This window comes from Coturnix japonica, chromosome 5 (assembly GCF_054131305.1).
Source record: "Coturnix japonica strain WE chromosome 5, WE-NBRP24, whole genome shotgun sequence".
Taxonomy (NCBI): Eukaryota; Metazoa; Chordata; class Aves; order Galliformes; family Phasianidae; genus Coturnix; species Coturnix japonica.
The window spans coordinates 50,428,580-50,455,119 of NC_140667.1; the positions used below are offsets into that span (position 1 = coordinate 50,428,580).

At 44.2% G+C, this 26,540-nt stretch overlaps 1 protein-coding gene across 8 annotated transcripts; it reads right to left on the minus strand.

Moving 5' to 3' along the window:
* Nucleotides 1-83: 83 nt before the first annotated feature.
* ZBTB1 (zinc finger and BTB domain containing 1) lies at nt 84-25,295 on the minus strand. Of its 8 annotated transcripts, none has more exons than XR_014946167.1 (4): nt 25,212-25,295; nt 15,142-17,053; nt 3,329-3,984; nt 84-1,595 (listed from the first exon to the last, which is right to left on the minus strand). XR_014946167.1 is itself a non-coding variant. In XM_085547805.1 (3 exons), the coding sequence occupies exons 2-3, from the start codon at nt 17,031-17,033 to the stop codon at nt 3,900-3,902; spliced, it is 1,977 nt and encodes a 658-aa protein (XP_085403931.1). In that variant the 5' UTR covers nt 17,034-17,053; nt 25,212-25,295; the 3' UTR covers nt 84-3,899. The 8 variants fall into 8 exon arrangements, 6 of the variants coding, with proteins under 6 accessions (XP_085403931.1, XP_015721117.2, XP_015721116.2 ...); XR_014946166.1 differs by having other exon boundaries at nt 84-607; nt 1,348-3,984; XM_085547805.1 differs by having other exon boundaries at nt 84-3,984.
* Nucleotides 25,296-26,540: the final 1,245 nt, after the last annotated feature.

The following is a 26,540-nucleotide window of genomic DNA, read 5'->3' on the forward strand; positions in this document are numbered from 1 at the left end:
CAGCTCTCACAGCAAATGTTACAGTTCTTACCAGAGTGATTTATGCCCTTGTAGTTATTATATACTTTCAAAACTAGCCTTGCTTCAATTAGTGGGTTTTCCAAAGCTTTTTTGTATGACACAAAGTTTCCATTTCTTTTACGTAGCCTGTGTGTGTGTAGTTTGGAGACAGAAGGGCTTCAATTTCTGATGCTAAATAACAAACATGCTTAGATAACTATTATTCTCCCACAGGTCCTAGTCCTTTTTAATACAAAGGTTTTGACTTTGGAGAAATCCAGTAGAAATCAATGGGAAATGGAAGCTGGCAGTCTCTGTACCCCCAGCAGGAGCTTCTCTGTGCATCCCATACACATATTCCTTGGATGGGAAGGGTGTCGATTTCTCTTGTAGTCAAACCAGTGACTGATTCATCACTAAACTATCTCTTCCTGTAATTCCCTGCTACTTCATTCAGCTGATTGTATCTTAGGGAGCAGAGATAAGTACCAGAGCGATACAAAGAGAGCTGGCTGATAAATTCAGCTTCAGGTGAAAAATAGATGTCATTTATTACTTGTATCCTTCTGAGGGCTATCCCTAGGAACACTGGTGATGCATGAAAACCCTGTTTTGGTAGATGCAGTATGAACACAGACACTGTTATTTCAGAGCAAAAAGAGGATTCTTGCCTCAAAAACATATGTATAAAAAGAAATGGAGAGAACAAATGAATCAGTAAATAACACAGAAATATTGATTAGCATAATTAGCAAGTTTTGTATCAAAATCAATTTGATGCCTCATTTAAATGCATTTGTAATCAAACAGATTCAGAAGTGAGATTTCTTGAATTTGGCCAAAAGCTTTTAATCATGTTGTAGCAGCCCACGCACAACAGCTCCAGACAAAACCTGCTTGGGGTGGTGCTTCCCTTTGTCCAGTCACTAATATGTCCCAGGTGTAGTTGTGCAGATACCCAGATGTGCTGATAACCCACTAAAGAGCTGCTCGTAGTGACTGGATTACTGCTTACCCTATTACCACCAGTCCTATGTATTTTAAAACTTTAATTGGAGTTTCACAGTAGTAAATGTGGGGAGAATGTCTTGGAGGAACACATGAGCATACCATTTTAATGCTAATAGTGTAAATCGTGGGCAATCATGGACAATATCAGGAAAAATCAAAAGATCTCTGGTCTCGGGCTACCAAATACTTAATTTAGCCCCCTGCAGAAGTATTTCTTTTTCAGTTGAGCACACAGCTGCTGTTTTCCCCTTGTACAACAACACCTACAGGCCTAAGCTGCTTTTTAAACTTTTGTTTCCAAGCAAAAATTGATGTGATTTTGTCATTATTACTCACCTCTTACAGATGGCCTTAGAGAAAGTCCAGTCTAACTAGAGAGAACAGCCTCTAGAACCTCATTAGACTTATTCTCTCTTCTCAGCAGAGCTATTACGAGCCTCCTTTTTGTCAGCACTTCTCTTAAGACTTGCAGCACAATTTGTGCACCAACTCATCTCTACAGTCATCTTCTCATATGGGAAGAGCCAGAGGATTTTCTTTTATGTTGCTTCATATGCAGTCATGTTACAGGTGAGCCAAACAGACTGGTTCGGAAATTAGAGAGTGGGTTTTATGCTGAGGACACAAGTCTGGTTTTCCTTTTAAAGAAACATCTGCTGGATTCCCCGTCCTGAATCTGTAAGCCATATTTCCCAGGACATCCAGACTGTACCTCTGGAACTACACAGGCCCCTTTCTGATGCACTTATTTGTGTTCAGGATCGACCACACACCCGTGTCTCCTGCTTGGCAGTTACGCAATATGCTGTAGGCTATTCTCCATTACACCACCCAGACGGAGCTGGAGATGATATTTAGACTTCTGTGAAGCAAGAGCTCAGTATCTGGAACAGAACTGAGCACTCAGCCCATATCCTTATCTTGATAACAGGAAGAATTTTTTTTCCTCATCTATTTCATAAGGCAATATAGTTTAAAAATAGGATTGAACACAAGTTACAGTTTAATCAGACATCAGCTGCTTGGTTCATAAAGATAATAAAGTTAAAACACGATGGCCTGTCATATACAGGAGTTAAGGTCTGATGATCAGAACGCCTTAGATCTTAAATTCTGGAGATTATCAGCCATTTGCAAAACTTATTCAGAAAACAGCATAAATCAGATCGTACTGGCGAGCATCAGTGAATTATTTTACAACATATCACCCAGCACAGGGAAATCTAAGCAGCGATTGTTCCAAGAACAAATAATACTCGATCATACTGCCCTTTCATCACTGCCACTTTTTCATCTCGTGTCTATTTTTGAATCTATGAAGGTAATTGGAATGCAGACAAGAACCACCGGTGTTTGAAATGACAACAGATTTTTCTGCAAGGTTCTATTATGTTAAAAGCAGAAGTTCGTGTGGGGGGAACCATGTAACTTCTGCAGTTACTTTGTCTTTAGATACTCTTTGCATGTAGATGTTCCTTTATTTGAAAGACAACCACAGTTCATGTCTTCTCTTAAATACTTTTTTTCTTTTTTCCCCGTGAAAAGTAAAATCTACATGTTGGTATATCAAGTAATTATACAGATGGGGAAGCAGGGCTGTATCGGATTGACGAGGCTCAACAAAATCAAGGAAATCTGTAACACTGATCAAACCAGCCCTTGGTGTTTCAAGGAATAACTATTTTACAATGAAGTGGTTTTAAGGCACTCGTACATACATATATGTCTGAAAGTTGGCTGAGGAACGATTAAAAGCTGAGGGTGGTATCACTGATGCTAACTAGATCAACTGGTGCGTTGTGCAGTTCAGGCATCCCGTTCCACACTACTTTTTATAACTGCAGCCTCCTTTTCTAACAGACAGTGCTAACTTACTGGCAGTAATAAAGGACCCTAAAGCAGCCAGTCTGTGAGTAATCATAGAATCACATCAGAAAAGGACCTCAGCAGGTCACCTAGTCTGCCCTTTTGTGTCTAAAGTCTCTTTTCTTGCAATTTAAACCAACCATTTCTATTCCTATCGATCGTGGATATGAGAGAACACTCTTCTATTTTTTCTTTGCCCTCTGCTTTTACAGATGTGAAAATTATTTTGTTTCCCCTCCAACATCTCTTCTGTAAGATGGCCTAAAATCCTTCGCTCTGCCCTCAAAGCAGTGTTTTCTTGACATTCACACTGCTTTCTCCTGGGTTCTCTGCATGCAACTTGTATCTTCATTTTCAAGGGCCGTAATCAAAACAGGAGACATCACTCACTCACGCCTTAGCAGTTCTGAAGGAGCACATTATACTCCTGTTTCGACGCTGTCATTCTCACCTTTATTTGCAACAGTACGATGTTGCAGTCGTTCTCAGAACTTGATCCACAATAACACGTATATTCTTTTCAGTGGAAATTAAGCAGCTGTTCCTTTACTTACTAATAATTCCAAATTGCACTTGCTCCTGCTAAATAGCATCATATATTTTCACCTCATATCTGCACCTTGCCAAGGTAATTTCAAATTCTAATATCTTCTTGTATACTTAAAGACCAATTCTGCTTGGTCTTGTTTGAATATATAAAAGGGATACTTGTACAGGTGCTCAGTGAATGAAAACAAAGATTTTTGGCAAGAACAGCCACGAATGGCATTAATTGGACTATAATTATTGGCATCTAATAATTAACTGCAAAGCTGGGAAATGATGTTAAGTCTTAAAGAAGGAAAATGGTATAAGGAAAGCACAATACTTCATAAAGGTCGACATAATTTGAGATATCTTTCTGATTGAGTTAGATGCTTAGTGTGAAGATTTTTGGAGGTAACTGAGCTACAGCAGTGCTGTGAATTTCTCTTGTGTTATGTGATTTTTACTCATCTCAGGTTCTGATACTGTCATTCTTATTAGGCGAGTGGGGAAAATGCAGGAGCAGATGAAGCTGATGGTAACTGGAACTTCACCCTGTTGCTGGAACTGTTATTAATTCGGCTGTAAAATGGAATTAAATAAAAATAATAAGCAGACTCGTAATAACATTTTATTAAAGATACTGCATTGAGGCATAGATTAAGCTTTAAAGATGACGAAAATTAACCTGGCATGTCTTCACTGATATTCTCTACACAGACTAATTGCTAAGTTACAGAACAGTCAGAGCCTGTTCTAGATGTCCTCTGCTTAAAAATGAAAAAAACAAAAGAAGTTAAATAGCTCAAGGCCTATCTTTAGGTGATACTACAAACACAGTTCCCTTCTCTGCTTTGCAGTAGTCCTACTGTGAGGGCGCTTCCTCCTCTCTATGGAAAGGACATCACATTTGCTATTAGATTTCCCACCTACAACAAGCCTTCTCTCTCAGCAGGCCCCAGTGGTATCTTGCATTTTCTGGATGTTTGCTGTCCTCCCCATTGCTCTAGCACTGCCACTGGGACAGCAGTGACAGCATCCCAGTCCTGTACTGCAGACTTTTTAAAGTCCTGTATTTATTCTGGGGATGTTTTGTGTTAATACCGCTTATTCCTTCAACACCTACAGGCTGAAAGGTTTGGGGCTCTGAAATCAGATTAAGGAACAACATTCAAAGATACCTGAACATCTTTTCTTGCGTTTGTATAGCAATTTTATAAACTCAAGAAGAGTAAAGCAAGCACAGACACATGCCCTGTACAAGCTGCAATACAGACAATATTTTACATACTTCATAACAACAGTAATGAAAATAATGCCAATTATAAATAAAATTGCAGACAGATTCTTACCAAGATAACAGTTATACTAAACAATAAAACATCCTCTTATAGTCATAAGTAGAATTAGTAAGATGCATAACTACAGCAGAATATAGGTCAGCATGTTTAGTCTGCTTACATGAATCAATTTGATCCAGTTGTCTGGAGAAGCAAAAGAAATCACTAATATATATATTTTTAAGCCACGCTGGCCCTATTTTTGACCATTTACTGCATTGTTTAGCTTAGTTCGCTTCCCATTAATCTAGGTAGAAAAATCAGGGCTGCTAAATTACTCAAATCTGAACATGAATGCCTGATTCTCTTCTTCAAACCAGCTTTTTCAAGGTACAGATCCAGACCATGGTGCACACTGCGCCCTGTGAAGATTATTGCATGTTTACTCATCTCCTTCTTGGTCACAATCTTTCACATCCTTGTAACAAGACCAGAGCACCATTTCTTTACTCTCCGCATATAAGCACTGAGCTCCAGGGAAGGTCCTCTTCAGCTTGCATATGATGATCATGGCAGCAAAGGGAGTCAGGTCAGCTGGATCTTTCTCACCATCCTTTCCTTCCTCAGAGACCCTTTGTGCTCAGTTTTTAAGTTTTGGGTTTGTTTTTTTTTTTTCACTTTGTACTTCAGACTAAAACATTTTTTCCCCTCTCTTCTAACACTCATCAGTTTAGCATTGTAACTGTCTGAAAAAACGCGTGACTTTTAGTTCGTAAGTACATTTAACTTTAAAGCTAAAAAGTCTAAACAGTTTTTGACAGAAACTCTAATAAGCCTCGTTTCATACAAGCAGCACGGCAGCAATATGAACAGCAGATTCTGCAAGCTCAATTCAGCGCAGCCCTTAACGCCTGGCATCTGCCTCTTTTGGCTGTCTGCTCCATGAAAGAGACTTCGAATTTGTTTTTGACAGGTGTAAATAATAGTCACAAAGGAAGTAAAGTTTTGTAATACAGAGAAGAGTCCAAAACAATTACTGAGGGTTCTAATTTTGACTGCTTTGGTGCCTTTTGCGACTGCTGCAGTATGTCAAAAAAGCAAAGGTGGTGCCAACTCAGATCTGGCACACGTGGTTCTGAGTTTTTATGAAATCTTTTGCCGACAGTTCTTCCTCATGTCTTCTTCAAACCTGGTTCTCTCAGTTGTTCAGAAGCTTAGAAGTCCCTATTTCACTACTGCCATGCAGAAAAGAAATGCAAGAAAAATATTAAAAGTCAGAAGCCCACACTCTAGTACTATATTCGCTAGCATGATGCGGTCCCTCCCACCTCACCGTGGTGTGGTTTTGCTCTAAATACTATCCTTCAGTTATATTGAGAACACCCACCACAGAAGGGAACTCTTTAAAAGCTCTATGGTTCCTTCAACCTCTACCCCAGCAAAACACAACTTTAAACAACGTTCTGGTCTTGTTTCAGAAACTTTTCATTTGTTTCTTCCTCCTTTACCTTTCATTTTCCAAACATCTAAAGGCTTGCTGAAGAAAACCTTCAGTTCCGGAGCCTCTGAGGTTATTTTTGCTACTGTATGTGTAACTTTCCAGCAGTGGTTTACGGCTCGGCTTAGCGAATGTTCAAAAATTACTTAAGTATTATTTCACTTCAGCCTGGACTTCTCATAGCTTGGAACACCCACCACTCGAGAATACTTCCCACTGCTTCGTATTTGCCCCTTCACTCATTTCTGATTATTTCACTTGCCAAATTCAGAGGTGATTATTAGACATTTACTTTACCTCCCCCAGAATTATCATTTTGGGTTAAATGCAGCTAAATGATATAAATGTTTGCAATTTCCATCTCTTTGGACCACACTAACATGATAGATGTGAGCAGCTTTGTGTCTGATAGGAACAGTTACGACACTGGGAACACATGGATGCAACTTCTAAAGACAATCCTCTGAGATTTTTATTCATGGTACACTGACTTCTTTCTTTGGCTGTGGAAGTCACTCTGCACAATGTATATGACTATCCCACTTCCACGTAACTGCTGGCTAATTTACACTTGGTATTTCTACATGCACTGTTGCAGCATTGGACCAAGTGGTTGCATTCTGCACTGCAGAGCAGGAAGGGCTTTCAGGCTGCAAGTGAAGCCAGGTTTATCAGCCCTGTACACGTGCTGGAGCATCCTGAAGGCCAGCTCAGGGCTGAATTTGCTAGCACAACTTTGGGCAAACTGCTGTTAGTCAGTGCAGCCACCTGATACACGCTTTGAGTCTTGGAAGGGAATATATTGGACTGATGCTGTTATCTCAAAGTAGCTCTCACCTGACTAAGGTCACAAAATACATCTTTTTGTTCATAAATTAATAAAGCATTTCCCCCCAGGCAACATCAATCTTTAATAATAATGTTTAATTAATATCTGTGTTTAATAGCAGTATTTATTTCGATGTTTCCCTGAATTTTACAGTCAAATATTTCTGCTACTTGTAGGTCACACACAGCTCATGTGGCACGACTGAGATTCTTTACAATGCTTCCCTCAAATACAGCGACTATGCTGCGTGGGACCACCTCCGAGCGTGGGAAGGTGAGCTGCCTGTGAACATTAAATCACCTTTTTTCTGATAGAACTGCAAAAAATGCCATAAATTAGTGCCAACTATAGTCATGTGTTGTACATACAGAGCTGTGAATACCGAAGTGCTGCTGGCACTGGTAGTAGTTTGCAGCCCACAGTGAGACAGATTAGAGGTAAAATGTTGTGCCCTCCTTCCAGACTCTAAAAAATTCTGGCTACCCTAAAATAGAAGCAGCTTTAGGAACGCACAGAGGATCTGCTTCTGTGCTCTTCACACATTAAACTCAGCTGAACTGCAGAAATGATCCATCTGAAATAGAAACGTGCACGTTTTAAGTTAGCCGCCAGATGGAGCCAATACGTCCCATCGCGCAAATCCACAAACATCTGCAAAGTTACAACACTCCATAGATGTTACAAAGGATGCCGTTTCTTCCACTTCATAAAAGTCGGAGGAAGTCTGTGATTAGCGAGATGTTTACAAATAAAGGGGAATCTGTAGGCAGATCAAAGGTAACTCTCCAGATCTGGCACCATACCAAGTTCCTTTACTACTAGCATCTGCATGGGTTTGACTGTCAGATTAAGTGGTTGAACTTGGCCTATCTCATCACAAACTAGCAGTGCTTTCTTAATGCTTAGCATATATATTAGAAATCGGAAGATTCAGGCGGCTAAGGACATGGAATTAATAAACAACTATGAAAAGAGAAGCATTCACAGTGTTCTTCCTCACCCTACTTTCTGGAAGTAAAGGGGATCTAGAAGGGAAGACAAGCTCCGCTGTAAAATCCAAAGGATGCAGCACTGTAAGTTTAGTAAACAGGAGCAGTAGATCTCAAAGTCTGTTCTCTAATAATCAAAGCTGGATGGTCCACTCATACCATATTTGCTTTTTGCTGAGTTGTCTGTAATTCATCCAGGATCTCGGGGATCTGGGCACAGCTCTAACAACCAGGGAGAAAAGCAGATCTGAGATAAAAGCTTGTGGTGTATGAAAGACACTGAGTTAATGCGTATGTGTTTTAAGGGACATCTCTGTTTTGACTCTGTAACAAACCAACATAGTTTGTGAGGTCTAGAAGGCCGCAGACTATTTCTACTTTTACAGCAGTGCTCTGTTTGAAATTAGTATTTTTATTTGGGGTCTAAGCCACACTGAACTCAATCAAATAAACATTCTCCAAAGAAAACTGCCTTTGAACTATTTAACTATTCGTTTGCACGGCAAAATAAAGCAGAAAGAACAGCAATAACTACTCAGATATTTATTATGTCTTAATAGACATATTTTTTCAGTTTTTAAGTTACAGTTCATCAGGAGCTCTGTCTCTGTAGCAGAATTGACAATGTCTGCAAAAACCAGCTGAATTTAAGTGAAACACAACCCTGCCTGAAAGCAGACGAGGTGGGGCTTATCCCCGTACTTCCAGGCACACACTGTGGCTGGTGCTTGTGCTTCACAACAGCGTAGATAAATGAGGTTTAATATACCTGATAGCAATGCATCTCAACTTCATCATCATTCCCAGGGATCCTATCCTGCATTCTCTCCTACAGTGCTACCATATCTTTTCTTCTCCCAAAGAAGGTATATTCTAGATTTCATCTAGGAATAGGCTAGGAAAACAAGGATTTGCACAGCCCCAGAATCCCCAGTAGAGTTCCTACTGTCCACACAACCTGCAGGATTTTGAGGCCTTTGAGGCCTTCTCATTCCCTGTCAGGATTCTTGGGATGTCTACAGAACCTCAAGGTGTACTTATCCTTGGGTGTCTCATTTCCAAATCATAGATACCCACAAAAAAATCTCATCGATACAAATCACGGTACGAGTGAACACAATACCAGCATCATCAGTTGGTCATTGAGGGGAAAATTCTTGAACAGCCCTAAAAGCGCTACGTATTTTCTCTGACAGGAAATGCTAGAAGCAGCATTGTTTCTGTGGTTATAGCTGCAAGAAAAACTACTACAGTTTTATCAGGCCAGAAGGTGCAGGAAAAGATTAAACCTGTTTGTTCTCTCTGGATGGTAGAAGTTAAATTTGTATCCATCATGAGACAGACATGTTTTAGAACAAGATCATTAACATGGCAAAAACGACCCAAAGGATGATCTGATGGCATCTCTCTTGTAAAGCCAGCAGTGGTCATTTCAAGCGTACAAAAAGGAACATGGGCTCTGTTTGTTTCAGGCCTGAACATTTATAGTCATGACAAGCTGACTCCTGAGTCATGTGCTCTGCTGCCCTGTTACAAATTAGGGTTTGTCTTTCTCCATGAAAAAATAAAATGACAATGAATTCCAGAATCCTAAAAGCAGCTCCATACATCAGTGGCAGAAGGCACTACTAAAATGTCCTGGTTTTTTGGCATCTCGCCCTCCAAAACCTCAACCTACAAACATTTCTTAAGAACACAATGCAAGAATAGTTCAGGTTTTTCCAAATTAGACAAAAATGCAGAAAACTGGTTTATAGCTACTGAGAACTACAGAAATGCCCGCTTTTAAAAATGTGCTCCTAACTTCTACACTGGGATATCCAGGGGGATACTGTCGCTATCCCCTTAACTTCACTTTGCTCCTGAGCTTTCAGCATTGGAGCAAAACAAAACCGTCTGTTCTGTTAAATAAAAAAGGAGAGCACACTGGGAGAAGGGAGAGCGACAGGGCAGTGTTAGTGGGCAGCACATCTGGAGCCACAGGGCACAGAGACCACAGAGGGAGGTGGCAGCAGGTCCTGGCGTTCTGGTGGCTGAGGGGCCCAGCTCATAACTGGCCTTGGGCCAACCGCAGTAACCCAGCACAGAGCTCAGCGTCGGCTATTTCAAGAAAGACCAAGAAAGCTCCAGAGCATATTTGTGGGGTGAGTTGAACGCAGGAAGGTTTCCAATGCTCATAAAGAGGGCAGATAGCATAAATGTGTCTCATCTGTATGTAAGAGGCTGGGCTGCCTTTTTTCCTTATCAGGAAATAGGAATTAGGAATACAGCTTCTATGAAGATGCTGGGGGGAGACAGAGACTGAGTTAAGCAGCTCAGAATCACAGAATGGCTTGCCTTGGAAGGGACCTCGAGGATCACCAAGCTACAACCCCCTGCTGCAGGCCATGCTTTGAGTTCTGACAGAGATCATGTAGGTAAATGAGACCCCCCCCCCCCCCCCACACACACACACTCATTTCTCCCCTCATGCCACCACTTTTGTTGAGATAGAGAGGGAACTGCAACAGGGAAACGATCCAGCCCAAGAAAACAAAAAGTTTGTAGCTTGCCCCTGTTCATTGTTAACCCACATAGACACATGCCTTTTGACAAGGAAGAAGGCAGCACACAAGCGATACAAGAGCTGAAACTATGTGGCAGGGAGGAAGGAACCCACGGAGCTCAAAGTGACACCACCAGGAACAAACTTACATCCTCAGCAATAGCTGAGATACACCTGATGTTTTGATACTAGTGTGTCCAAATACAGCAGTGCAGGCAAAGTACTGACTTTTATAGCCATATATTTTTAATATATTCTCCAGGACAGCAGACTTTCAGTCTTTAGCTTTTAATTAAAAAAATATATATATGCCAATTTCTAATTTCTCCATTAACTGTATATATTAAATAGCACAGACCCCCAGTAAAAGTACAAATTCTTAGAATTCTGTGATGTTCTATTAAAATCAAGATTTCTCCATGGACCTGAGAGCTACAAATACTGTTGTACACAAATGTAAATATTCTTTGAATTAGCATAGCAAGTTGCCAATAAGTATTTACAAGTATATATATATATATATACATATATATACACACACACACTCATATCTAAACATTTAGATATCTCCTTTGATACTGAAAAAGAAGCTTGAGAGCCTTTGTTATACTTTAAAGCTCATTCCAGGTCTTCATAAGTTCTCTTATTAAGTTGCAGTAATCCTGAAAGCCAATATCAAGGCTGGCCACTAACAGTTCTCAGGCTGCCACTCACACCACTGCCAAAATGAGGAAATAAAGCAGAACAGAGAGAGATCCTCTAAAAACAAAAATAGCAAAACACTTTTAAAATAGTGTCCTTATTTCTTTCTGGCTACACTCTGTCCAGTGCAATGCATATACATGTCCAACCTTCAAGATCCTTAAGTTTTTTAGGGGGTCTTATACGCTACATCTCCAAACAGCACAGGAAGGGAATAGAAAGGAGCTATGTTAACATGACTGAGAAGTACAAATTTCTTAGGGGAAATAGGATTCCAACTTAAGCATCTTTGCTTCCCCTTCATTATCTTTCAAGTAACAGTAAGACTTCTAGGACATCATAACTGCAATATTTTTTGTCAGATGTGCTTCTGTTCTGATTCTGCGGAGCACTTTACCCTCATAGCAGGAGGGCTGAAACACTATTTCACATCCCTGTGGACATCGTCCCATTCTGTCCTCAAGAGCACAGCACCCACCCCTTAATCTCTGCATACTTTCACATTACCATAAACATTTGCTCCTGCATCTGTTTGCAAGCAAGGCATCTTGTTTATGCTTTAATGACTGATTTGTTCTCGTATTCCCCAATCACCTGTTGGGCTATTTAAGTCATTCTGCTATGCTCTGCTTAAATACAAATAAATCCACTCTAAGCTTTCCTGCAGTGCAGTCCATGCGCTTTTTGAGCCTTATTTTGGACATGCACACCTGTGAACAACAAGGCACTGCTTTGGTACTGCAAGAATAGGAGAAAGAATTCATTCAAGGTCAGTAGGAACAAGCTTTCCTTAGAAAGGATATTACAATACAGCTTATAATTGAAAAACAAAGAGATTACAGAGTGTTTGTGAAGTCAGATAGCTCACATAAATATCACCGTTCACGGTTCCTAAATTTAACTTCTGTAGTTGACAGGTCTACTCACGCTAGGAAGTTATTCTGGTTGTTCTTTTGGTGAATCACTTTTGGGTCAAGTTTAGACCGATGCATCTTAAAGAATGGCTCCTGACCCTGACCAGAAGTGTCCATAGACTACTGTTAGCCTTTCCCTGTATTTCATAATCATCTTTTAATTTGCACAAGTCACCTCCTCCTTTTCAACAAGATCTATAACTACTCATTGCTGTGCCATGTTCTCCTTCCAGTGCAAGTGCACCATCTGCATTAGTTTGTGCCATAGTGAGCTGATCACCTGGGCTGAGAGCTCTCCCAGCCAAGCTAAGTCACACTCACTCTGGTATCACAAGCATCTACAGGACTTTATCCCCTCCTCCAGGCTCCCCCTCTGTGCTACCTTTAGGATGTTTTCCCCTCTGCTTCCCTTTGCACAGCTCTATCTCTCCACCTGACCCTTCCAGCCTTTGTCCTCCCCCCTCTTCCACTCCTCCAGCTCACCACGAGGCTCTTCTGTCAGCTCCCCAGCACCCTCTAGCTCTTCCTCAGCTCTCTCGGCTGCTTTTCCCACTTCAGTCATAGCTGATATCTTAAGCGAGAACCTGAGTATCAGAGAAATTGTGTGCAGTGTATTAGCCCCCAAACCTCCTACTACAGCAAGTGCTTAACTACTTCACTGCTACAGGTGGTCAAACACTTTATGGATCCCTCTAATTACCTTTCTACTACTGAATCCAGCACTGAGAGCACTACAATAGACATCCTGGTTATTCTTTGAACTCTCATGCAGTGAGCTTCAGTCCTGCTTGGGATAGGAGGCGTGTAACAAAATTCTAGTAAGAGAGAAACTTGGAATTAACTCAAGAGCTGGAGTGCATTAACACCAGCAGTGCTTTTAGTTCCAGCGCTGTTTGGGACTCAGCTGACTTCAGCACCTTCAAGAAAATCTAAGACTGAGCAGTTCCAGCAAAATGCTGTAGGCCTACGCTGCAAATGAAGCAGCATCTGGGAGCCAGCAGCGAGCTCAGGCCTGCAGCCCTATGGCTGGGCCCTTCCCCACTCCCTTGTCTTAGGGGAAACACATGTCAAACCAACAAGATAAGTTCTGATTCACATTTAAAGCTGAATAAAGGCCACTGGTACTCGGTTTTATATAGATAGATAGATTTAGATATAGTGGAGATTTTCAACTGTTTCAATTTATCTAAACAGTCTTTTGAAGCTTACCACCCTATTAGTTCTTGAGAAACAAGGGATCAGCTTCTGGCTTCTCCTGCTCTCAGCACCACCACTGACATGCAAACTGGTTGAAATCACTTCCCTGTCCATGGCTCAGTGGGAGGCCACATTACTACCCTGGTTGGTAAAGCAAGATCTGCTAGGAGAAAGTACAACCAGCCTTTATTTTGTAATAGTTACCTCTACCATTTCGTATTAGGGTCCTGCTGCCCCCCATTAAAAACCATACACTTCACATTTAAACAGCTGGTGCCTACGAGTCAAAGCCAGTTGCTCTCTCCAAGGCCAAACTGCCCCACTGAATTGATGCCAGCTGGTGCTTAGCAGTATCTTTAAATTCAGTTAAATTAAGAGACAGGCTACACAGATTAGGGCTACACTGGAATCAGAAAGAAATCTTTAAAGGCATTAAATGTCTTTACGTTTATTAAACAAACTCTGTAGTCTTTTCTCGTTATATTTCTTGTTGAAAAAAAAAAACAACTGAACATTCAGAAAGTATCGTGAAAACAAGAAACAAAAAAAATCTAAGGTTGACATGAGCCACACTCCCCCTTCCCTTCCCACCCAAGCAATGGGACTATCTACACACCCATCCCACTTTTAACTTCCCAACAAAAGCAACAAGGCACCCATTTACAGCTAAGCTGAGAAATGAAGTCTTCAATGCACATGGTAATTCTGCGTACCTAGCAATCCGCCACAGCAAGTCTTTCCTTGTATGTTATAAGCAGGTTATATAGACCCATGTGGGTAAGGATAGCCAGCAAAAGGCCAATGTCAGTCATACGGCAGAACAGCCCATTATAGTTATGCTAAAATTTCAAGTCTGGAAAATGACCACTGTGCTGGAAACTCCTCAGTTACCACGACAGCCAGTAACTCCCTTTCCCTTTGAGCACACCAGTCCAATTCTGCGAGGTTTAACTAAGCCTATGTGCTCTGACCACTGGGATGCGAATTTCAACATAGCCAAGAAGCTGAGCATCGGGGCGGCCGGCTCTGCCCTTACAGCAGTCAGACAGCAAAGGATTATTTCTTGGCATTTTCTTATCGTTTTGAAAATTAATCAACTCTGGGATTATGAACAATTAATGCTCTCGCATATTAATTGCTGCGATCTAAAATTTTCACATGAAGAAACAACACGTGGAAATATTAAAGCACTCATCTTACGGACGTGGATCCGAGAACTGTTTAATAGCAGTCAGTGAAGGGGTAACATTGTGCTTTTAATCTACAGGTTTAAAAATAATGATTTGTATATCTACTTAGTAAAACAATAAAATTAAGAACAGAAACTGATATTAGGAAACAGTGAAAATGTAATCATTAAACACATGAAGCTTTTCAAAGCTATATACTTAATGAGCCTAGACACCTATGATTAAGAGGGTCTTAAAAAAAAAATAATAAAAAAAGACTTGTTTTTTTTTTAGCTTTTATCTACTATACTGTATGCCTTGCTTTGGTGTTCTCTCTGCTGCCAACTTAATGCTGTAACAGTATGATTATGCTCATGTTCTTTTCAAATGCTTGGCATTATAGTGAGATCTCATATCTTTTCTCAAATTAAATTTTGCTCCACATACTCCACATGTATACAGGTGAACATCCATGTGCTGCTCCAGTTGCTCATTATTTGGGAATATCTGAAAGCAGACCTGGCATATAGTCTCTCCAGCTGATAAGTGAGATATCATATGCCGTACATGGTCATGTTTTCTGAAGTTTCCTTGATCACAAATGGAACAGACATACCTGGCCATTCCTTTGTGCATATCATTGTGGAGCCGCAACTGGCGCTCTCTTAAGAACTGCTTCCCACATGTCTGACAAACAAACTGTTTTTCCTTGGTATGAACAGTATAGTGTTCCCTCAAGTGACAACGCTGATAAAATCCTTTCCCACAAAGATTGCAGAAATGCTTACGTCTGTGATCTCTTTCATTCTCTTCCATCATGGAATTCTTGAACAGATCTTGCTCCAGGCAGTTGGACATATGTTCAACCGCTAGGTTTTCAGTTTCAAAACGCTGCCCGCAATTAGGACATCGGAAAGGACAGGCAGAATGCTTATATAACTGTTTTTTTTGAAGGCTGTTCATTTGGAAATGACTGTCCCTGAAGTCCTCCAGCATGTCTGCAAACATCATGTCCCTGATTTCCGACTGCTCCTCAGGGTTTTCTTCCAAGTCCATTTTTTCCTCAGAATTTCTGATACCATTCATGGTCAGATCCTGGGGTTCTCCACAGGTCTGTGCATGATCCTGTAACTGTTTGCCCTTGACCAGTATTTGACCACACTTGCCACAGGCACATATATTTTCTATGTGTTTGGATAAATAATGAGAGGACAGATCCTCCTCAGTGATCGTTAGCCCACAGAGTTCACAGGGAGCGTTCTCCACATCTTCCTGGACGGAGGGAGCTTTCCTGCTAAGGTGCCGCGGACTCTTTAAACACCTTCTTTCATCCTCATCCATGGATAAACGGGGTTTTAAAGTCTTCCGAGCATTTCTCTTCTCTCTCATCTCTTCCTCAACGTAGTACCTATAAAGTGGCTCTTCCTGCTCATCATCTAGGTCATCGTTATCAGAAGACTCGTTGCAGTCTTTATCTGTCACCTTGATAATGTTATAATCCTTCATCTCATCTGCAGGACTGTCTTCCGGTTCCATCTTGATGACAATCCTCTTCCTCTCAGAGGCCCGACTTCCTTCTTCCCCTGACGTCTCGGATGCCACTGTGCTGCTCTTCCTGCTTGTAACGTTGGACACGGGAGAAGAAGAATCATCAGCAACTTGGCTGGAATCCCCTTTGTATTTGTCTGTTTGCGTAGAGATCATTTTAGAAGCGGAGTCTTTTTCATTAAAGTCTATTTTTTCAGCACCGTAGTATCTGGTACTTTGGTACGAATGCCTGTTGGTGCACGATAACACGTGCTCATCCAGTAACTTTTCACAGCTAAAACTAAACCCGCAGCTGTCACAGGTGAAGCTCCTCCCGAAGCGGCGTGAGTGGGACACGCGCTCTTTTGTATGAGAGTATTTGGACGTGGTGCTTTTTTTGCAGACATCAAACAGTTGTTCGGGGAAACTGCTGAGCTGCAAAGCTTCTTCATCGGGCTCTTTGTTATGGGATGTATTTACTGTTGAACTTGGCGGCTCCATGCCCCACCTGTTTGTTTCGCTGCCATTTCGAGCAAGCGTGTCTTCGTACATTCGCACGCCGAATATCATTTTACTGTTCTGGGTGCTAGAAGCAGAAGAAGAGCATTTTAAACTAGACGAGTCTGTATCCTGTATATCTTCCAGACACTCAGGTACATTATAGAGTTGCAAATAGTTCATGGCCACTTTAAATTGCTCAAAATTGGCAGGGGCGGTCATAATTTTTCCTAAATACATGAACTGCAAAATAAGATCAAAGCATTCAGCGCTAATCTTCATGTTGCTTAGATTCAGCTGGGCTGTAGTGTGTTGATGGTTCATAAAAAACATTCTAAAATAGGAGCTGCATGCAGCAAGGACTGCTTTATGTGCCTGAAAATAAATGTCATCTATAGCAATGCAGCAGTCACACAAAAAGCCCCACTCTCTTTGGTTGTTCAGCTGCTGAAGGACGTAGTTGCTGTGGCTGGTTCTTGCCATCTTGTACTTCAATCACAGCCCTGCAAAAAGAAGATGACGTCTGTTAAAATCGTAAGCACAAGAAATGGAATACGTTTAAGTTTAGAGAGGAATCACTGTCTTTTTCCTCTCTAGATCTCTTCCTATTCTCACGCTGTTTGTGGTATGATTTCCTGTCTGGACATCTTTGCTGACAACTACTGTTGATGCCAGTGAAAACATCCATAATCCCATGCTCTCACCACTAGACTTACAAGACCAGTAAACGAATCAACATAATCACCACAACATCAGTTATGGCAACACTGCTAGAATATAAATTAGCAAATATATCTCAGAGTCCTACAGCCAAGATGTTCAGATAGGAACTCTGGATGCAGAACTTCAAAAGCTTCACAGGGCAGACTTCTGCAAGACAGCCCCGGGACAACAGCTCTACAAGGTGAGCTGACTGTAAGAAACCACCGCTGAGTCTCAGCTTGCCTTTTTCACCTGCCAGACCAAAGGACCTATGATGCAACACATTACTGGCAACAAGGCCGGGCTCAAACTGGTCTTTCCCTCCCCACTAAAGGAAATTTAGAAGAGACATCAGTGAAGTATCCACACAGGCTACATCTACACACTTGTTTGTTATTTATGACGGCTTGGGGATCTTCTCAACCTTATCTGCAAGATATTTAGCAAACCAGGAGCTGTGCAGCTCAGGTGCATTCTCAGAAGCGCAGGGCAGGCAGCATGTCCCACACAAGGCTGCTGCAGACGGTCACCAGGCTCGCTGTGCAACATGGGCAGCACAGAAGCAGGAAGTGGTGCACACCATGCTCCTCTTAAAACCACTCCTTCATTTAATATAAGCAAAGCACTTGGAGACTGGACCGAGAAAAGAAGAGCTGATGAAGAACTACAGGCCAGAATGCCAGACACAGCAGCACTGAGAGGTGAAGCCTCAGTGAGGAACTGCAAACACCTGAAACAAAGTTCTGAAAGTGCATGTTATACATGAAAGGACCAACTTGTGCTAAACAGGAAGGAGGAAGAAAATGTGCTACTTCATGTTAAAAAAAAAACACCCAGAAAAAATACACGGTGTACAGGAGGCATCCATTCAATTTACAGAAGACTAACTGCAACCAAGTAAAGCTATTCCCTACTCATTTTAGTGACATGCATAAGGTGTGCTAAATAAACAGGAAGCGGGACAGGGTGGTTTGAGAAAACAAAAGAAAGGGTAAGGAATGCCCAAACTGAAAAGACAGACCTAAAGCAGTAAGGAGCATTTTTCACACTTTGAGAAGTCACTGCAAGCAATAGAAACAACAGTAAGAGATTTGTACACATAAGATACAGGCTAACAAACAACGTGTATAAACTGCATTTTATGACTCCATGAAATGCACAAATTCATTTGTCACTGTTCTTTCAACCATCCACAACTCAAACAAAACACACACAAAAATGCTCCCCGGTTTCTTCTTATCCCCTCCCCACCAGCTCCCTGGTAGCTCACACCCATCTCCTAGCGACTGGAAAATGAGAAGAGAAATTATATTCCATAATAAGCACTGAATTCACAAATCAGAGGTGTTGCCTGGGCTGTGAAGTAGCAGATCTAACATTAGTCACTGTTCTCCTTCATTCCACAAATGACTGTCATGGAAAAAAATGCATCCAAGCCCTCTAGATGAGGAAATGCTCATCACTGCCCAGCAATATTCCCTACTGCCAATCCTACAGCCATTCATGAGGACCACTATCAGCAAAATACCTTATGTGGCAATGGGGATCTTGAGATTTGGTTTTATATTGATGATTAACACCTGAATGACAGCTCTTCCTCTCCCCCCAGTTTATTGCTACAGCCTCAGAACTCAAGGTAAGCACATCACAATTCACTGCCCAGCTTGGCTCAGTGATGTCCACTGCATATTCTTCCAAGTGCTAAGGTGTTCTGTATTTCAGGTAATTAATCACATTCTCAAATGTAATTTAGTATATTTCATCAAGAATTAAGATCAGGAACTGCATAATAACAGAGAACTGACTTCAACTTCCAAATCCTAAGACTGAAAATCAACAAGAAACATGAGAAGACACAGTCTGAGATACCATTGGCCTCACAGTGTGAACTTCCATTGGGACAAGAAAAGGCTTAGGACTGCTAAAGGAAAGAGTCAGGACAGCTCATGTTAACCTTCTTGTCCTAACAACGCAACAAGCTTACACTCTCTGTTTTTATTTTCTACATACTCAAAGTATTCCATTATTCCTTCCAGTAGCAAAACAGCAACACAAGGTCACAAATACCCGCACACATCTGCAAAGGGGCATTTCAAAGCAGTGGGAAAGACCTGGCAGTCACTGCAGTGACGGGGCACAAACACACTCTCTAAGTTTCCTTCTTTGAAAAAAGTGAACCATATTTCCTCTTTTGACAGAGAAACTCTTGCAGAGCTTTCGGCACTTGAGCCCTGATATGCAAAAATAACCCACCGGTAATGCCTTTCTCCTGTTGCTGCATTGTAAAGAACCAGCCTGAGCATGAGAGCTTGGTCAGGCCAATAAGGTGCTCAGATGTGTACACAACCTCCATCACAGTAGTACTACAAGGAGGTATTAAAATAGAGAGCGTTTGAAGTTATCTATGTTAATGAAAGTTCTGGCAGCCTTCCTCTGTATGCTGTATTAACCTGCCGCGTGTAACCATATATTTACAGCTGCCAACACTTCCCACTACAAGAGCCTGCGTTGGTCTATTTAAAACTCTGACAAACTTCAACCAGCAAAGGCAAAAGTTTCCTTGTGAAACATGTGCTTCGGACTTGTTTTTTTCCAGAAAATTTCAGCTAAAGCAGTTCCAAAAATGAGGTTTTGTGTATCTAAATTACTGCTCTTCCTTTCAAACTCAAACAACTTTCTCTTGCAAGATCTTTGGAGGGAGACATCACAGAATCGCAGGGGTTGGAAGGGGCCTGTCCAAGGCATCCCATACAGCGTGGAAACCCTTTTGGCTGCTGTGTGCCACCTCCACTCTCAGCCTCACTGCACCAGGTCATGTCACTGCGTTCCAGCATCCCTGGCAGCCAGAAGGGAGCAACACTTGGCTCTGATTGATGAGAGCCCAGCCAGGAGTGGGCTTAGAGACATTGAGTGGAGATCAGAAAGCGTAAGAGGGAGCTGAGGGAAGAGCTCTGGGAGTGCAAGGAGGGACAAGCTGAGCTGAGAGGAGGACTATGGGATCAGGAACAGCCGTGGGCAGACAAGATGGTGCGGTGAGGATCTACATGGGGGAGGGAAACCACCTGAGCAAGGGACTGGGAAGAACCAAAGTGCTGGGGCAGAAGGGAAGAATATTACACACACACACATATATAAGCATAGATACACACACACACTTTTACTGGGCAACAGGCAGAAAACTATCACAGCACGCACCCACTCAGCGCTGGAGCTGAACTCTGAATTCTGCCATTCCTTTGCTCCTGGCAAATATCACAGGTTTGTTGAAAAACATCCTCCCGTCAAGAGTGAGCTCTCAGAAAACGATCCTTTACCATTATCCCGTTATTTTTAATTGCTCAAATGTCAGAGATTTGCATTTGTCACCCATGTGGGTGGTTCAACGTTGCAAACTATTTTAGAGATTTTCTTTGGAAAGAAAACAGCCATTAGAACAAAAACATCCTTTCTAAAAGAAACCAAAGGTTTCAAAGTTAAGTGCATACACAAGACATTAATTAAGCTAAATTCCAGTGCAGCAGTCACTCAACAACCTTTTATGTACACACGGTAACCTTCCAGCCCTCCTCTTACCAAAAGCTCCTTTCTTTACTGGGCTCACCCTCTGGATTTGCTTAGGGGATGGACAATGTGGACTTCATGTACAATGTGAGATCTCTGCTCATTTAGCACAGGGTTTGGAGGAGGTGAGGTTGGTAAGGGAAGGTGAGGTGGGTAAGACAAGGGGAAGAAGAGGAATATCTCACAAGATAGAGCACTGCTTAGAAAACAGCAGCCCATCACTGTCAGTGCCAGGACAAGTCATGTTAACCTTTGAGTATTTTGGCTTGCACTTTTTCAGATGTCCAACATCTTCACGCAGGGAAACTGTCAGCAGTACCTCATGCAAACAGGAGCTACCACCGTGTGTATTAATCATTGATGATCTTGGAAAATTCAAGCTCTACACACAGAGTTTGTCCATCCAAATGTGCATTTGATCTTCTCTGACTCTGCTTCCTATTTCAATAAGAAAGGTGACCACTAGCCTGACCAGCACACTGCATTTATGAAGCACCCCAACACTGCAGTCAAAAACATCACAGGGAGCTCCACCAGGCACCTACATCACTCCATCTTCAGCAACACCCAATGAGAGCAGTAAGCACAGCGATGGGCCGTGCTGTGAGCAACAGCGGATGATTCAGAGGTGATCTGAAAAAGAAAGTACTAGAAGAGCATCTGATGGGAAACTGAGAAGCGTAGATGCTTTAGTCAGGTAGTTTCAGTCTAAGCCCCAAACTCTAAGAAGCACAGAACGTATGTGGAGGCTACGTGTTTATTTGTACGTGGCAGAGCTTTGATTCAAGCTGCTTACACGCCACGGTGTTTTCCTTTTGAATCAGCACTCAGGTACAATTACTACTCAGATATTATCACCAACAAGCCAAGCTGCACTACTACACAAACCAAGCGTGTTGTTTAGAAGCCAAGGACCAGAAAGAAAAGGCTCTTATTACAACTCCATGCTTTTCTTCGTCCCCTCAGATTTTTAGTTTTAAAACATTTCGGTACGTTCTAGAAACAAAAGAAAACTTCAAGCTTTGCCTTGCTAAACCTTTAAGAAACTGCTGAAGCTCTTTCACTAACTCCTCTGTCTTTAAAAAAGAAGTACCACAAGGTTCAAGATTCAGGAGCCTCTCGGCTCCTAAAATTAGTAGTTGGTTTTAAAACCCAGCATTTCCACTGCTGAGCAGGCAAAAACAGACTGCTTACATGCTTAGTTGCTGGCTGCTTTTCTTCAGAAACCAAGAGCAGGCTGGACAAAAGTAGAATAAATGAGTGGAGAATTTGGTGTTAATAGAAAATGAGACGGAAAAACCTCAAGGAACCAACGCCCAGTTATCCAAAGAAATGGGCTGTTTGGGCAGCAGAAAGCAAATTCCCCATCCCATTCACACACCACATCTCAGCCCGATGCTGGCTCCCAAGAGCTGCTCTCCTCCCTAAAGAATTACTTTGCCTCTGTAGGTCCAGATTCTACATCAGAAAATGTGGATTCCTCAACAACAGCATAAAGATGCTCAGGAAAAAAAACCCCACACCGCACATCCAAGCTCTGAACGCTGCCTGGGAAATCTGGGCATTCAGCTGCTACGCTGACTACAGAGCTGCTGACAGGCAACAAGTTTTATCTACACATTAACAGGAGGAAGCCATTGAGACTGCTGTGATACTGCACGGCCCAAGAAGGCACTCAATTAACACAAACTCTGCAAAAAAGGCAAAGAACATGAGGACAGGTGACTGCTGACCATCACAACAGCAGGTATGGATACACAGCAGCTTGCACTGTAAATGCAGGATCCACAATTGTGTATTAAAAGTTATGAGAATTCCACGTACTGCCAGGGAAAGTCTAATTAGGCTTCATTACTTGGATGAGGAAGGACCGGCTATAATTTATCCTCCTCCCATAGTCCTTCCATTAGCTGCCTTCAGGCACACAAGCTGTGAAGCTGCCTGCCACGACACAGATACTCATCAGCACACACATCCTGATAGCTGAATCAACTGATGTTAAATGCCTTGTTGCCAGTGTATGGAAACAAGCTTCAGCTGGGCTAGGTCTGAGCCAGGGAAAGGCAAGGAGCAATGGTGGGAGCCATTGATTCCCCCATCAGTTCACAGAGCTCCCCAGTGATGTAGCACCTGAGCTCACAAATGAGAAAAGTCCCTCACAATTTAACAGGTTTCTATTGTCAGACACTGATGATTAGTTAAAAGGCATCATGCAGTCTTAGTAAGCACTCACCTCAAGAGATGAATAAGACAGGAAAGGATGAGCAGCTAAATTAGGAAAACAGTTTGAACTGAAACCCTAAAAGTTACCACCTCAACCAGCTTCAGGTAATGCCTATGGAGTACGAAGCATTGCAGAGAGCTGCATGCAGTGTTTAAAGTAACTTCCTATCCACCAGGAACTGCTCTATAAAGTCACAGTCACCGTTTATCTGACACTTTTACAGCTGTAAAAGGTGGTGAAGCAACACAGTAATGATATGTCTGAAAGAGAACACCCTGACACCAGATTTAAGCCTTGCAGCTGCTGATGAGCCTCCACCTGGGCTCCCTGACTTGTGGCACATATAAAAACCGAGCTGCTAAAGTCCCCATCAAATTAACTGGGTTTAATACACAAGAAGGCAACTGCTGGTTAACTCTAGAGAGCTTTGCGACAGCCCAGGGTACACAAAAACTACCAGACCAATCTGAAGCTATAAATGGTCTTCATGCAAATCATCTCAGCTGAACTCGGTGTGTGGTGCTCACTGTGCCCGAGCAGCAGCAGGGCAGAGAAAGTGACATGGGGCAACCAGTGGGCAAAGCTTCTTGACAAAAGCACAGCGGGTTCAGCAGTGAAGAACCTCTGCAGGAACGGGCACTATGGCTTCTACCAGGAAACTTTCATCACCTCACATCCAAGCAGCTTTTACCCCACGCAGCATATAAGTACCTGCAGAGGATCCTGGACTTTCAGTGCTTCCGCTACCAATGGATATATATGAATAAAGCACTTAACCTTGCACACTCAAATATGAAAGCACCTAAAAGCCCAGAGTAAGCCCTGGACAGCATGCCATGCTATGCATGCACTGTGAGTACACTGAGCATACTCTCATCGTAATTACTGCCAACTCCTGTGCCCGTGACAAGACTGAGGACGTGAGCCAGCAGAGCTGAAACATCTGTTCAGCTCATGGTCCTACCCCACACAGCCCAAACCTCCCTGCCCCTGGGAAAAGGGGCTTTCCAACGCTCTGCCAAGCAGCACCAACCCACAGCCCCGCTCCCAACCTTGTCCGTACAAACACCAAACCAGGCTCCAGCAGCAACCAAGGCAATGTGCTGCTCCAGCTCCACATGTGCCACGGCCACGGCTCACCACGCAGGGCCCTGCCCGCTCTCCGTGCCCATACGGCCCCGGCTCTGCCCTGGGAGAGCTTTGGTTTCTAATTTAGCCAAAGACGGCAGCGCTGCTCGCGAGGGCTGTGCGGGTTTTTCCAAGAGTTGCAGCGAGGAATGTTAAACAAACACCTTTAATTAAAGGAATGTTTGTTTCATGTAATTAAATGCCTACGTTACACGGCGCTGCTCCAGCCCCGGCTGGCTGTGCAGTCTGCGCCGTGCCGTGCGATGCCGAACTCAGCGCAGCGCCGACGTGTCGAGGACCGGAGTTACACCGACTCCCATAGCACGGCGGCACCGCTTCCTCTCCTCCGTCCGCCACCTCTCCGTGCGGGGCGCTCAGAGGAAGGAGCCTTTCGGCACCGCCGCTTTCCGTGCCCGACCGCTCCCCCAGCCCGTTCCCGGCCGGCCCCCGAGCGCTGCCCGCCCCGAGCGCACCCCGTTCCGGCGGGGCGGGGTGGGACGGGGCGCCGCGTTCCCTGCGGACTGCGGCTCCGCTCTGCGCGAAACTGCCGCAACTCAACTTTACACTGAAAATAAAAAAAAAGGAACAAAAAAAAAGCCCCAATGCCAGCAGAGCACGGAGCGCCGCACAGCCGCTGTGAGCACGGCGCTTTAACGTAACGCCGAGCCCCGAGCGCAGAAGTGCGGCCGCCGTGCCCTTCTCTCCCCCGCACCCTCCCCGCCCCGCGCAGCATCCGCCGCCCCGCGCCGCTTCCGCAGGGCCCCTCCGCCCGCAGGTGGAGCGCAGCGCAGCGCGGCGCCGCGTGGCCCCGCTCGGCCCGTCCCCTCCCGCCGGGCGCAAGGTCACGGCGGCGGCCGAGGGCCGGGCAGCCCCTACCTGCCGGTACCACTATGGCGGGCCGGGCCGGGCCGGGTCGGGCCACGCCGCGGCCGGAGCCGCTCGGCACTTCCCACCTCCCGCCGGCGGCGGAGCTGCCGCCCGCTCCCCCCCGCCCCGCTCCGCGCACGGACCCCCGTCGGGCGCAGGGGCCGCTTGGCCCCACTTACCGCGGAGCGAGGCGAAGCGAGGGGTAGAGCCGCCCGCACCGCTCCCGCCGCTGCCGCTGCAACAAAGGACTTCCGCCCCGCCGCGCCTGCTGCTGCCGCAGCGCCGGCTCCGCCGCGACCGCACGGAGCCGGACCCCTCCCCTCGGCGGCCGGCGGCTCCCGGCCCCGCCGCTGCCAGCGCTGCTGCGCCGCGCCAATGCCGGGCCCGGCGGGCGGCTCCCTGCCGCGCTCCCCTCTCCTCCCATCGCGTCGCGGAGGCGGCGGCGCCGAGGCGGGGGTGGCCCGCGCCCCCTCCCTACTACGCGGCTCCGGCCCGGCCCTTCGCCCCCCGCCGCTCCCTCGGGGCCTCCTGCGGGGGTGGGGGCTGCAGCCGGGGCTGCCCCCCGGTGTGACAGCTGCCTCGTGCGCCGTGACGGACCGTAAATACCGAACCCCATCACCGAATCGCATGATACAGTATTGCTTGTGTGCCCAAATTCCACCCGCTGACGCCTTCCCTCCTGCAGCTTAAGGCTGGTGCAGGGAACATCAGGCGTCTGCCACTACTTTACATCCCGGAGCATGGAGCAGCACTTTGGGTTTTGTTTTGCTTTGCTTTTATCTTTTCTTTTTCTCTCTCAGAGTTTTCCCAGGCCTTTTCCCCACCCTCCCGGAGCCTCCCCAGGTCCTCTTGGGCTGAGCAATGGCATTTCCTGGAGCTTCTGCTACTTGCAGGGCTACTGGACACGTTCACAGGGCTGTATGGCACCGTTTTGCATTTGGTTTTGCCATCCTAAGAGCCATCGGCCGCTCTGTGTGGGATCCAATCCACAGAGCTCCATCCATTGGAGGCCGTTTCCAGAGGTGCCATCACTTCTGTGTTGGTACCCAAGGGACTATCAAATCATTACTGTTGCAATGAGCCCAAGTCTGCTCAGCTCCAGGTGGGCGATGGCAGCAGCAGATTTGATTGCGGATTTGAAAACACCACGAGCTACAAATGTAGCAACCAAATGCACGTGTACATAGAAACAACCCTCCCTAACAGCCACTTCATTGACATTCACCCCTGTTCTGATAGCCACCATGACGCCATCACAGCAGTTATGACATCACAATAACTATGATGACATCACAATAGCTATGATGACATCACAATAGCTATGATGGCATCACAATAGCTATGATGACATCACAATAGCCATGATGACATCACAATAGCTGTGATGACATCACAATAGCCGTGATGACATCACAATAGCCATGATGACATCACAATAGCTATGATGGTATCACAATATCTATGATGACATCACAATAGCTATGACAACATCCCGCTGTGGGCTGTAG

Bases quoted from the DNA above. Each gene is read 5' to 3' on its own strand.
- ZBTB1 (XM_015865627.3), bottom strand. From the start codon at position 17,033: ATGGCAAGAACCAGCCACAGCAACTACGTCCTTCAGCAGCTGAACAAC.